The sequence below is a fragment of the Accipiter gentilis genome, chromosome 8, assembly GCF_929443795.1.
Source record: "Accipiter gentilis chromosome 8, bAccGen1.1, whole genome shotgun sequence".
Taxonomy (NCBI): Eukaryota; Metazoa; Chordata; class Aves; order Accipitriformes; family Accipitridae; genus Astur; species Astur gentilis.
The window spans coordinates 9,064,706-9,080,093 of NC_064887.1; the positions used below are offsets into that span (position 1 = coordinate 9,064,706).

At 38.6% G+C, this 15,388-nt stretch overlaps 1 protein-coding gene across 6 annotated transcripts in view; it reads left to right on the forward strand.

Moving 5' to 3' along the window:
• LOC126041974 (BEN domain-containing protein 5) overlaps window positions 1-15,388 on the forward strand; it is a 980,738-nt gene that overhangs the window by 608,880 nt on the left and 356,470 nt on the right. For 5 of the 6 annotated variants that reach the window (XM_049808425.1, XM_049808427.1, XM_049808426.1 and 2 more), the window contains 2 exons: window positions 3,205-3,418; window positions 7,313-7,511. The exons of the other annotated variant lie outside the window; for it this stretch is intronic. In XM_049808425.1, the coding sequence (XP_049664382.1) occupies window positions 3,205-3,418; window positions 7,313-7,473 (375 nt within the window). In that variant the 3' untranslated portion in view covers window positions 7,474-7,511. Of the gene's footprint in view, window positions 1-3,204; window positions 3,419-7,312; window positions 7,512-15,388 lie in introns of those variants that run through there. 6 annotated transcript variants of the gene reach the window in all.

Below are 15,388 nucleotides of genomic sequence, written 5' to 3' on the forward strand. Positions count from 1 at the left end.
TGTTGGAGGGTGGTTTTTTTCAGTTTTTCTTCTTTATGCCTTTTTTCATTATTCCTTTATTGACATGCACCACTAGAGTAGTTGAAATACTTTTTTAGAACTCTTGCCCTTTGTGGCATCGGATTTGATCTTAGTAGGATTCTTTCAAAGCAGATAAATCTCTCCACTCCAGAGGGAGAACAGAGTTACTGAAAAAGAGCCTATGGCATTCATTTAAAGAAAAGAAAAGAAGAAGGGAAAAAAAAAAAGAAGGGAAAAAAAAAAAGAGTTCATCTTCTGAAATACATTTTCGATATATTGCACATGTTAGTACAGTTACGGTGGTGAGCATTGCTTTGAATTTGCTGTTGTTTCTGTTGCATTGTGCTTGAAGGTTGGTCCTGCAGTTGCTGAAACTGGGGGTAAAGTTCCCATTGATTTCATCAAGCCAAGGGTCTGGCCCATGGGGCAGGTCTTCCAGCAAGAAGGAAATGGCTTCTGAATCTGGAGTACAGTAAGCTTCCCATAGCTTTGGGGGTAATAGGAAACAGTACTGAGCCTGTTTTACAGAGAGGTAAACTGAGACGTGGACAGATTAAATTTCTTGCCGTTACAGTGCTAGAAATAGAAAAAGGGAGACATAAGATTTCTGTGTCTGTGGCTGTCTGTCACGTAGTTGCTGTTTCCATAGGTGTTTCATACCAGTGATCATTTTTTTAATAAATGAAGCATGCTCAAAGAAGAGGTGATCTGTCTGAAACATAAATATTAAAAATACTTGCTGTAAGTTGTGGTTTTCTTTTAAGTAACTTAAAGCTAATGAATAATGTAGTAGCTTAAGAGACTAAACAATCTTTAGCAAAGACAAACCCTATTTGGCAGAGGGGAATCAGATTTTTGATCAAATACAGCAGTCTCTACAACTAATGTAATACAGGCGTCCGAAATTCGGCATGTCACAACATTCCTAATCTTAGTTATTTTCTAAGTGACTTACACTCATTTTTACAGATAACTTTTCCAAGATCAAAGCAGAAGTAACTGACTTGTAACTGAAGTGATGCTTTTCTGAGCGCAGACTGCTCACTCTGATTGAAATTGTCTTACAAAATATGTAGAGAGAACCAAAAGAGTGTGATTTTTATTTATTTTTTTTTTAAAGCAGTTATAAAGAGGCTCGACAACAGAGAAGGAAGAGAAAAAAGGGGTGTTCATGTTGTGGTTATTACTAGTTCCGTTTCTGTCCATTACAAAATCTAAATACCATGCGGACTTGTGAAAAGCTTCTTAGAATGCCTTTAGTGTAGAAGGTTCTGCAGGAGACACAGCTTGCTTTATGGTTTCATACTTTAAGGAAGTTAGACTTTTCATTTGTTTTTTATAATGTAGCGGGTAGCCAAACCATTCATATTTTTCTATTTAAGTTTTTAAACAACAAATTGCTTTTGAAGGATGCTGTCAAAATAAAAAATTTCTGTGGGTTATAGCCCTCATTAATAATTAAAGCAGGTTTCCATTTAAAGGAAAAATGGTATTTGGTTGAATACAGACAGTAAAATTACGGGTATATAAAATTTTACAGTAGCTTTGTCCAATTTTCATTGCATTTAATGGGATTTATGTGATACTGTTCAGATATGTATGGGTAGCAGGCACAGTTTATGTAATGCCACATGAAAGGAGTAAAACCACAAAAAACTAAGAGCAAAACAGTTAAGGCAAACAGAGTCTCCTAATATAGTTTTGCCATAGAATTTTGTTCACAGGATTTTTTTGAATCGTGAGGAGGCAATAAGCTTTTATTAAAGTGTTAGTGTTGCAGAAAGAACTTCCATTTGTTCAGATCTTATGAAACCTAAATTTTGGATATAACAATCCAATTGATACATATTTTTGGTATTTTGCACTTTTACAGATTATCTGAAAGTAAGTTCTATCTTGTTCCTTACCGGTGCAGTGAACTCTTAACCAGTAATTAGAATAGCTAGGTCACACATTAGCTTGTTATGGATGATAAGCAAGTGTGGGTCCAACCAAATGAAGTTCATCGCTATGCGAACGAAGCTTTCTGTGTGCAGAGGTGGTTCAGGTGTCTGCACTGTACTGCAGGAATTAGGGGCATAGACATAGGAGGTACAAAGTGTTCTCCGTGGTTCCGCACAGGGCCAGCGTTTGCGTCCTGGTTGCACTCATGTCAGACCTGTGCTGATTACTAGTGAAGTTACTTTCCTTGCTGTTGCTTGATGGTGTCCTGGTTATCAGGACTATCGGCTCAAACGTGCATAGTGGGAGCCTAAGGATGGTACTCAGATTCTCGTCCTGCGTTCATCTTAAGTCTGGGGTAGAGATACTACGTAGCTCCGTGGGAGTCAACCCAGCGTAGTCAACGCTGAGCAAGACTAATAAGCACAACTAGACTCAAGCAGCTTCCTTTTAGAGACTCTGCAGTGGCTTCACACCGCATTTCCCAGTACCCATATTACCCTGGTTTACTACTTCAGTGAAGTATCTCTACTCCCCATTGTCCGGATAATGGAAAGTTTATGATGTTGTAGCAATGGGTCATTTCCTTGCCGCAAAACAGTATTCACCTGAATAGGTTGATCGTACATGATAGGCAAACTTCTTGATAGAATAGGAAGTTTTACAAAGCTTCCAAATTCTCTTGGCTTATATTGAAATGGGAGGTCTCAAAATCCCTTCTCCCTTTCTAGTTACTTTAAACAATCAGGCTGAATTTGCAAACAGGTACAGGGTACAACTTAGGAACTCTTTCCCTCTACTGCCTCTGAAATATGCTTTGGGTAAAGACTGTTTCAGCCAAAGGGAAGCTCGCATATTAAAAGACAATGTTTCATCTTGCTCCTGAGTTAGGCTGGTGCAACTGCTTGGTTTATGTGCTGTGCATACCTCTGTAATACTGGATGTGTTTACCGTTTCCTTCTTGTATCTCTGTTCCTGACCATAGTCTTTCAGGAGATAGGCTATGCGGGGTGGGGGGGAAGTAGAGAGTAAGAACTGAATACAAAAAGGAACTTTATTATACAAGAGGTTGACTTGAACTCCCTGACCCACAAAGTTGGAGAAGTTTCAGAATTAGGCAAAATGGATTTATTAAGCCCTAATTACTGTTATTATAGTACCTAATATTAATGTTCCTACAGCACTTGGATACTGTTGTGTGCTACATACCATAGATAAGTTGTTATTATTACTACCTTCTAGGTCCATCTTGGCAGTGGAATTTGGGTAGATGAGGAGAAATGGCACCAGCTGCAAGTAACACAAGGAGATTCAAAGTATACAAAAAATCTAGCGGTTATGATTTGGGGAACAGATGTTCTCAAGAACAGAAGTGTCACAGGAGTTGCAACCAAAAAAAAGAAAGATGCCGTTCCCAAGCCACCTCTCTCACCTCACAAATTAAGCATTGTCAGAGGTAGGTTATTTGAAAACTTTTGCTTCCTGCTTTGGAGTTTAACCATTAATCACCGAGTTGAAAGATGCTTCTTTTCAGCTCATATAAAATTAACTGATTAAAAACTGTAATTTTAATTGCTATTGCATTGTGAAGTGCATACATATCCAGGAAAAGTAAAACACATTGCAATAGCTGTGGACAGTGCAGGCCTTCACAGCTGAAGAGTTGTACATTGACTTCAGTAAGGTTCAAGAAGATCATCACTTTAAACCACTTGCAGGACAGGACTCTGAGCCTGGAGAACAACACATTGTTCTGGAATTCATTTATAACATAATGATTTTTTAAAATGCATATATTCCTTTTAACAAGCCTGAGAGTAGCTTTACCACATTCTTTCATCCAGAACATAACCAACTCTGGCATGAGGCACAGAGACCATTATAGCTGTGACTATAAAAATACGCATACCTTCAAAGGCAAGAAAGAATAGTTTTACCCTTTTAAGTGGAGAAAATGGAAATAGTAAAAATTAATTGTTGCACTTGAATTGGAATTTGAACAGGAAGTGTAAATCGTTGACCTATCTGGCAGGAAAAATTTCAATGACACTTTCAGTAACTGCAAGCCTGAGTCCATATATGTAGTACTTTGAGAGAGAGAAGGCCTTCTCCTTTATTTAAAATGAATAGTGAATTGCAGTCCCTTTGTATCATCGTGCTTGTGTTTTGCATTTATTTCTGTCTCTCTTGGTATTTCAGGCTTCTTTTTAAGTCAGAACTAAGTCGGTTCCTCATGGAATACATACCAAGAATGGATTTTTAGGTTTTGTGTCCATACTAAATTGCAGTAGGGCTGAAAGAAATCTCCCTATTTGATTGAGCTTCATTATTCTGCATTTCCTGTTCCTAGTTGCTCTGTGCTCTTAACTATGAACTGTTTAAGAGCTGTTGTAATCTACCTTGCAAGTACCATGTTTTGGAAGTAAGAAATATGATTCCTCTTTGAATGTGTGCGTGTGTCTGTGTTGTGTGGGGAGAAGTTGGAAACTGATCTTCGTACTGTCATCTTTCTTAGTTTGTAAGAAATGAGTAAAAGACATGGGTTGTTTGGTTTTTTTTTACCAATCTGCTTCAAGAATAGATGTGGAAGTGTAAGCTGTTCCATGCTGATTTTCTAATTCTGACTGGGACCTTTTGGTACAATCCTAACACATGTAGCAAAGTAATGAGGTACTGGCCACGTAAGGAATCCACTCTGGCTGTGGCTACCCTTGTCAGCTCCTAATGGGAAACAGAATTGGTTACCCAGATGCATACTTACAAGCATGCAGTAAAAAGGGGTTATTTTTCACTGGCCCCACTGCAAAGAGCTTTCTGGTTTCCCTGCTGGAGGCTGTTGTTCCTCAGCACTGCTGGCAAGGTTGCTTCTGTGAGAATTTCCTCTTCTACTTCACTCAGGGCCACTCTGTGTTGCTCAAGCCATTTAAATGATAGCTTTCTTCTAACTCCCCTTGTTTTGACGACAGTGAGTTTGGGAGTATGCTCCAGCAGGTAAATAGTGAGAGGCAGATGCGGCTCTTCCCTCTCTTCTCTTCCATACCTTTACACTTGCCAGGAATTCAGATCCTCCCTATTTCCTCGTTTTTCTGTGTTTTCTGTCATACTTTTGCTTCCAGCCTCAACCCTCATTTGAATTCTACTGTTCCACGCCCTGGTTTTCCATGTCCCTCTTTCCAATGTTTCTTTCACCTTGTCTTTGACTCCCTTTTTGTTAGACTCGAGACTGTACAATCTCCTCTTGAACCAGTTAAACTGCATGGCCAATGTTTTAGGTGGCAGCAGACAAACTTCCTGTATCAGCAGTACTGGGTAGCACATAATCATGATTTTCTACGTTGTTGTGTCCTTTGCATTTGCGTCAATGTTAGCAGGTCTTGCCCCATGATGCCAGCAGTGTTTCCTGGAAAGCTGGAAGTGGCCAAATAAGTTGTTATGGAGAAGAAAACAAAACAAAAAAAATGAGTAGCAAGTGGACAAATGGTGAAATGTGAGGAAGTTAGAATTTACATAGCCAATGATTTGGCTCAGGCATCACAGAAAGAAGTAAAGCTCCTTGTTAGTCTTTGAGGTCTACTTGAATCTTTGGTCCAGTCAGAAATAGGAAGGGGTATCTGTATGCTCCTCTAAAGCCAAAAGACAAAGAAGCAGAACCCCAAATCGCTCTTTGGAGCCCCTAAGCCAGCATCCTTATGTGATTACTAAAGCACTATTGCTGCAGCCCCTCATAAAAATGGAAGAGATGGAAATGGAAGAACTGTGATGATCATGGATCTGTCTGGGTCACACTAACTTTAAGAGTCACAGCTGATGAATGAATTCTGTCAAGTGATTCTTTGCTTGACATTGTGGCTAAACTAATAACATAGCCTGTCTTTTACTGGAAGTTCACCTGACTAGGTGTATCTGCCACAACCTGGGAGTATTCCTGAGGTTGTTGTAGTACAAGCAAACACACTGGGTTTCTTCAGGTTCTCAGTGGCGTGCCTCTTTTTAGGTGTCGTATTTCAAATCATAGTTTACTGATGATCAGCATTTCAGCTATCAGGCTGCATGCTGATTAATTTGGTTTATTTTATATTCAGTACCTCTTACCACATAAAATGCACATTGTTTTTAGATGTTCTTATCATTCTGTGGGCACAGACTAACTTATTTTAAATAGATTTTTGAACGACAGCATTAGCTCTTAATGTGTCTGATAGCTGTAGCTTCTTAAAAATCCCTATTGTGTAGTATGTAATAAAGAAATTATGAAAAGTATGATGCATGAGCACTGTTATAAACCTTGTTAATGCAAAATAACCTTTTATAAAACTTCTGAGAGGTTTCAAAATGAACTACAAAGCATGCATAGTACTTAATTTTCATAACTTTTTAATACGATGCATTAGAAATGTTGTAAACCATGTTAATTAAGTGATAATCTCTGTGGCTTTCTGTATATGAAGCAATAAATGGCTACTGGAGTAGATTACTAGGCAAAGCAGAACAGAGTTTGTTTAACCAATCTGGGAAGCCTACGCAACAAAATACATTGTTCTGGCTATGAAAACAAAAACCCCAAAACCTGCCTGTCACTAAGAAGTTGGGTGTGCTGCACCACTGCCAATTTCAGTAACCTCTGCAGGATTCTGGCACCGAACTACAGACTCTGTGAAGCAGAATTGTCTCAACTTTCATTGCCCTCATTGCTTTTGCAGTTATTACTATTGCTTGCTTTTTGTATTCCAGTTAAGTTCACAAAGTGTATTGTGCAAACGTGCAAGAAGATGGTTCTCGCCCTGAATAATCTACTAATAAAAGCAAAATACGGCCAGAGACAGGGCATCCGATAAAGATGCAGACATTAATGTATGTTGAACAGATTTAAAAATTTAAATAAATCGGTTAATGTCTTCTCCTACTGATTACTGATGCTATTCCTAACCATTATTATTTACTTACTGTCTTGAAGATAGGAATGATTCACAGGGAACTGTAGATAATAACAGTTCTGGTGAGAGCGTTCACCTGGGAAAAGATTCTAAATCTGCTGTGGAGATACGGACAAATACCAGAGTTAGGTGGGCAAGACTGACACTGTAAAAGGTTGGATTTAGCCTTGTTTCTATATAGAAAGCCTATTAATGTAGTCACAGCATAACTGGAAGTTGGTCATGCCAAAGATTCAAGCCAGGTGAAAAATCTTAACTTTAACAAGATAGCCAGTGAATCAATGAAAGCTTCTGCTGTCTTGCAACAAATACACAGGGCTTACTCAGTGCTGTCTCTTGAGTAGTTAGCCCAACACAGGGCTATATTCTTTTCTAAAAATATCCTAATGGCTCTTTCCTTTTTTTTTTCTCCCCAGAATGTTTGTATGATAGAATAGCACAAGAAACTGTGGATGAAACTGAAATTGCACAGAGACTCTCCAAAGTCAACAAGTACATCTGTGAAAAAATCATGGATATCAATAAATCATGTAAAAATGAAGAAAGGAGGGAAAGTGCAAAGTACAATTTGCAATAAATTTTGGATTTTTAATAAAGTCTTAGTGTTTTACTTAAGTGTTGTTTTTTGATTTGTGTGGCATTTTTGCTGATGGGAGAAGCTGACTTGAAGTGTTACTCTCCTTCTATAACTGATTCATTTTTTGAGCGGCTCTGTCAAAAGCCTTTCTATGGTGTAACCTGCTTTTAAATAATGTAAGATATATTGTAAATCCACTCACAATGAAACTGAATTTTCAAAGGTTTTTCCAATGAGTTGCAGTATGTTACCTGCAGTTCTGTATATAGGTTGTAATTCTGCGAACACCAACCCATTTTGCCTACGTTTTGTTTTACGGGAGTTAGTGAATCTAGGCTGCAGTAATCATCTGCTTAGAAGGAAGAACTGTACAAAATCCACTTTGCTAATGAAAAGGGTTTTATTGTATTTTACGAAGTGTTTTTCTGAACTGAAATTTTAATCGTTTGTTTTTATAAATCTTTGTTTTGATCTCTAACAATATATTTGGTCAAAAACACACAAAGAATGCTTCTTTTTGGCTTATTATCTTGTAGATAGATCACCATTGCTGTCATAGTTTTTTTAAAAAAAACAAACAACAAAGAACCCAAAGCTGTAAGTTGTAAAATCATGATAATTTATTTTAAAAAATAAATAAATCTAAAAGCAGTTCTTTTTCAGGCACCAAGGCACTTTTCAGATTTCTCGTTATGGTACAAAGCTCTTCAGTATGTCCATATTACTGTTCCTGAAACACTATATTTTTAGTGTGTTTGTATTTTCAAATGATTTAAAGATTGCCACACTATGGCAAGATTATGTATAATAGAAAATTTAGTACCATTTTGTCTGGGTCCATAATTTGACAATGGACACTTTTAGGACAAACTTAAATCAAAAATCATTTTCTACATTGAAGTTAGACTTGCGATGCAAAGTTATAAGGAATAATTTGTTGTCTGAATTATACCTTACTGTCTGTAAATGAAAGAAGATAACCTGAAGTCTTATTTCATGAAGGATTTTGAGAATAAGGTTTGTAGAGATAATTTAGGGCTTGGACTGATCAATTTTGACGATTTGTTATATTGGTGATCTTAGTTAACCTTCCATTTATTTTACGCACACAGATGTGCTTATTTACCATTCCGGCTGTCTGTTCCTGAGTATCGGCATTTGTTTCTTTTCTACCACCGCTGTTCTGCTTCCTGTAGTTTTGAAAGACCATTTCTTATCATCTTCCTGTAGCACTGGTATACCCTAATGTTAAGCGTATTTCAGTGCTCGAAGGAGCAACACAAGGATTCTTTTAAGAGCTGGGGTGGGTGGAAGAAAGAGGGGAAAGGAGAGGAGGCTTGCTAGAACTGCAGTGCCTGTTTTGGAAGAGATGGAGAAAAACACCACGTTGTCTCTTCCTGTACACCACATGTGCTTAAATGGTGTCTTAATTCAGGGCATAAGTATTTGGTTTATGCTTTCTAAAGTGCAATTTCACGATTGACTTGTACCAATCTAAGTATGCCGTGCTGCCGAACAGGTACACCCCGCTTTCGCAGCTCGTGCCCCTGCGTTCCCATCCCTTCCCTTGAACTGGCACTTGGGATTGCGCAGCTGTGTCAGATCTCACTGATTTCCAGGGTTCATTTCGTAAGGGCTGGTGCCAATGGGATGAAGCCAGGGAGCATTCATAGCGAGGGACGGGAAGAGGAGGAGTGTCTTTTTACGGTGGCTTATGTGTGCCCTGAAATTGCATTTAGCAGCCTAGCTTGTCTCCTGTTAATATCAAAGTGTTCTTAGGTAGTGTTTAATGAAGTGCATAAATGTTTATGCTTCCTAATTTGGGATGCTAAATAGCAAATTAGTGTTTATAATGTCAGTGCATGTATCCTTTTATTAATTAAAGAACAAAATAGAGATAACATTGAAGAAACACTTAAAAAGCAAGTTCCCACTTTTCAAGCAGACTTGTGAATGTAGAATTTTTTTTAAAGTGATACTAGAGCAATCCACTAGTTTGGGGGAAAATGTCCATAATTTCCTCAGTCTTTTATGGCTTTAGTACTAATGTGTTTTCATTGTAACAGATTCTTTAATGAGAAGATCATGCTGCACTTCTTAGAAGATAAGCCTATTTGAGACAGCATTTTATGAAACCTGGGAAAAGCAGATTAGAATTTAATTAGAGTTAGGACTCCAGCCTGGCCCCCAAAATCGGAGATTCTGAGTCTTTCTGCAAAACCGGCATCATCTTTCTAAGACTTCTCCTTGACAGACTTGTCCCATCAGATGTTAATGCTGAATATTGCCGAATAATTTTAATGTTTTCTTTGGGGAAGATATCTTGGAGGTCTTCATTCATTTCTTCCTGGAGTTTCTATCAGCCCAGGTCTAGCAGACAGTTTATAGCGGAGTTCAACAGTATTTGGGTGGCACAGAAAGGTTCACTTCCCTTTGAAGTGTCGCGTGGGGGGGCCGAGACTGTGTCCTTTGGACCGGGCAACTGGCATTTAATGTGAGCGTCACCTGAAGCTTTGTTGAGTTACGGGAAAGGAATGGGATGTATTAAAATACCTCTTTATTGTATTAGAACTTGAATGAAATCTTTGGACTTCTGGAAATAAGTTTTTGCTAGTAGTAAGCCGGTTTTGCACACTGCAGTTGTAAGGCAATGTGCGGAGGGCTCTGCAATGGAAAACAGGTGTGTATGAACAACATTTTTGCGCTTCTCTTTGGTCATTACTCTTGTCTTTTCCCTCCCCATGAACCCCTACGAAGACCATACAAGTCTTTCCCAGTGTGACTACTTCAAGTAGGGAAACAGGCTACGGTTGTCGTGTGTTCCCGCATTACCCAAGGAAAGTACAAACTTTAATGGGGTGTGCTTTTCTGCAGTGAATTTCATTTCGCTATGTTATACTGCATTTATGGCCAGTACTGTTCTTGTTGGTACGTTAATTCTTCCATAATTGTGCCTGCCTGTACATAGTTTTGCTTCGTTCATGATGCATCTGCCACGAATCTACCATAGGAAATGTTATGCAAAAATAGCACCTATTAACTTTTTCCTACTTTAGGTTAACTTCATACCTGTACATCATGTGAAAGAGGAGACAATTTTGACATAAAATGAAGTAGATTTTACTACACCCTGTAATACCCCCCATTCATCATTCTCAGGTTTGTGCTGTGCTGTTACTTCATACTGTAAACCTTGGATTTGTAAGTATCAGAAAAACACGGATTTAACAGGAGCTGACTTTTTGTCCTGAGAGATCAATGGATACTGTTTACTTCTTTTTTTTATCAAAGAAGGAAGAAGGTATTGCTGTTACAGGAATAATCTGATCCTTTGTTGCTACACATTGCTGCTGTAATTTGTGATATTCATGACCTGATCCATATTAAAGTGCCTCTGGCACACTTGCAAGGAAGCAAGATTAGAGTTAACAAAAAGGGCTTTATTTTCTATTAATGATTTTATAAGGGAAATGAGCTATTACATTAAAGGAAAGAATCCTACCAGAGATTGTAATACTTGAGTCAAGATGTCTAGCCACTCAATTAAAAAAAGAAAGCTAGTATTTGTTAGAGAGGAAAAAAAAAAAAAAAGTTAGGTTCTGCTGTTACAGACCAGGTTTGGATTTAATGATGCTTTATAGAGATGGGAGTTTTGTGTTGTGTTTTTTTTTTTTTTTTATACAGCCGGACTAAAATACTATTTTAGTCATGTCAAAGTTGAACTCTAAGTAGAAGGGATTTAAGGTTGTATTTGGTTAGCTATTGAGTATGACTGTCAAAAGAAGGTACAATCTCCCTGCGGGAGGTCCCTTCGTTGCACCGAACCTTTGATGTTGTATCTGATAGATTACTACGATGCTGCTTTGTTGTCTTAAGCATAGATTATTGTCCTCTTGGAAGTTTTAAGTAGCAATAAATTGAACTTTTTTGGATTTAGTGAAATTGTAAAGATAATTCAAATTCATACTTTCAGAATCTGTAGACCTTTAAAAAATAAAGCCAAGTGCAGGTCATTGTTAAAATAATACTATCTTGATGCAAAATCTCAAAGGAGTGAGAATGTTCTGACTTGGGAACATTCTGTATCGGCTGTAGCCTCGCTGTGCGTTAGCTGCATTTGTAAGTCTTCAGAACCCCAAATTTGGCCAGTTTCTGAAAGGGAAAGCAAGGTTGCGTCACATAGAGCCGTACTGATGATTATTTCAATATTCCATCTTTTGGTGTGAGAGTGACCACTCTTCAGAAAGATGCAATGATGAAACTTGTGCTTCTTCAGAACGAGGTGGTAGTTTTCTCGGTATTCTTGAAAATATTTGTCATTCTGTGCATGCCTTCAGTCTCGGATTGATGAAGTCATAACATCGATTGCTTAGGCTTTATTGGTGTCATTTTTTTCATCGTAACTGTGGAACTGTGAAATGATTCATACAACACTGAGGCAATAAAAATGTTATGAAGTGCAATCATTGCATGTTTCATGCTCAGTAGCTAATTTTTAATTTCACCATCTTGGACACTTTTTCATCCCCTCAGGCTTCCTAAATAGGAAAGGAGAATCATTTGGACTTGGAAAACAGGAACAGTGATTCAAAAAGCAATTAATTTACTTGGCTGTTCATTTGCTTTACTTTTGCAATTATTTCTGCTGTTTATGTTTGAACAATAACTTTCATGCTGTGCATTGGATACCCGCTTGTTCAGTCCTGCAGTGAAATGCAGTCCTGTGGTTGTGACATCATTTGTTTACCATCAAGAGGAAAATACCTCACCTATGACATCAGATGAATTTGCATTATGTCTGGATCAGAAACAGGGGTGAAAGTGTGTCTGGGAGGAGAGGAGGAAGCTGAGCCTAAAGGTTATTTTCTGTGCTGCCTTCTGACTAGAAAACTTCGTCCTACAGAGGAAATTATCTCCTTCACATTTAGCAGAATAGCAACTTTATGTTCCTTGTTTATTGATAGTAAAACCTTAATGGAACAAAACTCTTTATTAGTATATATGTTTAATGCATCGAGCTACCTACTTTCATATTAAATTTTAGTCTTTAGTGATTTGAAATTAAAGAGTCACAGAAAATCTACTGAACACCCAAGAGAGGGGTAGGCTGGGGGTGACTTAGCTTTTATTGTAGTATAACAATTGCTAGAAGTCCTGTGAAATATAAGATAAGAAATTACGCTTGTTGGTGCTTGTGTATCCTTTATAGTTAGCATGAGCTTTCATGCTTTTGGAGTAGAGAAAGGCATCGGTTTCATGGGATAGGCTGATTATCGGAAGAATTGGCTGTGAACACCCTTTGGTGTTCGCCCTACTGAATATGAAGGATGTACTGGGACAGCAGTAGAGGGAATATGTCTTGATAGTGCCAGATCGCGCTGGTACCAGCCCCTTCCACATGAGACTCGGATGAATGAAAAAGCTTACATGGGAGAGTTTCATATTCTTTCTTTCATACTCAAATATATCTTTAAAGTCTTCCCAAGTGTTTATGTAAATCTTACTGAATTTTATTTTAGTTTAAAAAAAAAAAGAAAAGTATTTTCATGTGTTTTCCGTTGTTCTTCTATTAGCAGAACAGAAGTTTATGGGAGACATCTTTCTCCATGTTTAAGTTGGGATATTAGCCCACTGATACTTGAAAATAGTCCATATGGGCATTTTGCATCTGTGAGCCAGATGCACCGTGGTCTTCCCTTTCCATATGGAGTCCTCTGCAGGATTTATAGAGGTGCCTTTAGAGAATAATTCTCAAAATAAGCAGGACTGGCAGTGGATGGGGCAAAGCATCTGTCTCCAAGTTAATGTTCTGTGTTTCAATTTCTTGAAGACTCTTAGATTAAGAAAAACTAAAACTCCTGAAAGTAGGATTGTACATTTTTTTCCTGTATTATATCTTAAAATGCTTTGACACTTTCTGCTTTCTTTGCATTTGCAAGGACACTTTAGTCCTTCCAGGGCCAATGTACACTGTAATTTCTGCATTTCAGTGTGCATCTTTACAGGAATAAGCAATTGAGGATGTAGAATTTGGGGCTAAGCAGGGGTGAAGGTGATGTTGTAGCATCACCTCTGCTTTGGAGCACAGCGCAAGGAACCCCCCTCCTTGTTAGGATAGGGTAGGACAACCTAGAGGGTTGTCTTGTCTTTAGGTGTAGTCCCCTAAAGGCAACTCATCCAACAAAGGCTGTTTACTGCCACATCGGTAAATACGTGCAACTGCCACTCTGTGGCTTTCCGAAACTTAAAAAGTAACTGAGCTCCACTCAGCCAAACGCGGGAGAGGACCCTGTGTCTGCTGGTACGGGAAGCCTGGGAACAGGTTGTGAAGGGGTCACCGAGGCCTTTTCACCTTCCCACAGAGAATTCATACGTGCAATGAAGTCAGTAGCCAAACAGCAAAATCTCAAGCAGTTTGACTGGCATTTAGGGTTTCAATCAGTGAGAAGTTTTATTAATTAAAAAAGTCCAGTCACTCTTGCGTGCCAGGAATTTAACCTTTAGCAAGTAGAATAATCGGTGTTTTCTTCTGCAGCCAGGGACCTCTAGCTAGTGCACTTACACAGCTCTATGCGTACAGATATATTGTACTGTTACTCTGTACAAATCTGTCCATGCCATGTAAATCCACAAGTTGGTAATTTTCCTGATGTTAGCCAGCCCTGTCTGTTTTCCTGGTCTTCCTTTTTCATTTCTATTCCTTCTGCAAGCAGGAGGCAGTCTTCTGTGCTTGCCTTAAAGGTAAAGGAGACAGAAGTGTTTCACAATTCCTGCCTCGCAAGTTGTCAGCAGGGTTCTGAAGTGAAATACCTGCTTGTTATTCTTGGAGATAAGTGACACAGAGCTAGAGCATTTCCTTAGGAGATCTGGTAGTACTGCTGTCACCGTAAGGCAGACTTTGCAGTTCAGGGACTTCACATAGCAGCATTTTCTATTTTTTTTTTAATATTTTTTTTTTCCTTGCCGTGCCAAAGCATAGATTGTAGCAAAGAAAATTTTACTCTTATATGAAGGTCTCAAAGTGGTAAGATGGAGTAAGTAGAACTGTCAGCAGTATCTCTTAAAAACGTTCATTTCTCAAAACCCAGGATCCCTGCTTTTTCAGAGGCTCCGTGGCCTGGAAGTTTCCCACCTAATTGCAGTGCCTTGGTTTGGATTGTCATTTCCATCGGATGAGCAATGGAAAGCATTAGGCATTTTGACAGATTATACTGATTTATGACTTTAAATTGCCTTCTGGGACTCCCTTTTTCCATTTACTGTATGAAAAACAGCCACCTGTTGATCTTGGGAAGAAAGAGCTATTTCAAAATTCTGTGATCTAAGTATGGTTCTTGAGAAGGATGTTCTTAACTGTTGAGTTGCATGCCTAAAGATGGGTGGAAAGACTGCAGGCTGTGGCGCATCTGCTGGTGGGTCATTCAATGAGATGGTGTGGTGCCCTGCAGAACACATCAGAAAGCTTTGCTCGGTTGCTCCTTTGAAGAGAAACCTTGGCTGGACCGCAGCACGCTGCTTGAAAAACCAAGCAGTCTTGAAAAAGCATCCAAGTGTTAAATCCATCTCTTCCTTTAGTAGTTTATTCCAGTGAGTAACTACCCTTGCTGCTCAGCTTGTGCCTTATTTCTCTGCAGGTTTTTCTGGCTTAACTTCTAATTCCTGGTTCTTGATTTCTTAACGTCTTGCCTCAACATTTCTCCACCTCATGAACATCTCGACAGACTGGGTGTCTTCAGTCTTCTGTTACCACACATTTTCTAGGTCGTGACTCATTTTTGTAGTATTTTTCCTTTACGTCTACCCAAATTCATTTTACTTTTACGGAAATACTTTCTATAGAGGAGTTCTTGATATTCTCTTAAATACCATATTTGGTTTAGTTAATGTGATACAATCGTGTTTTGGGATGCCTATC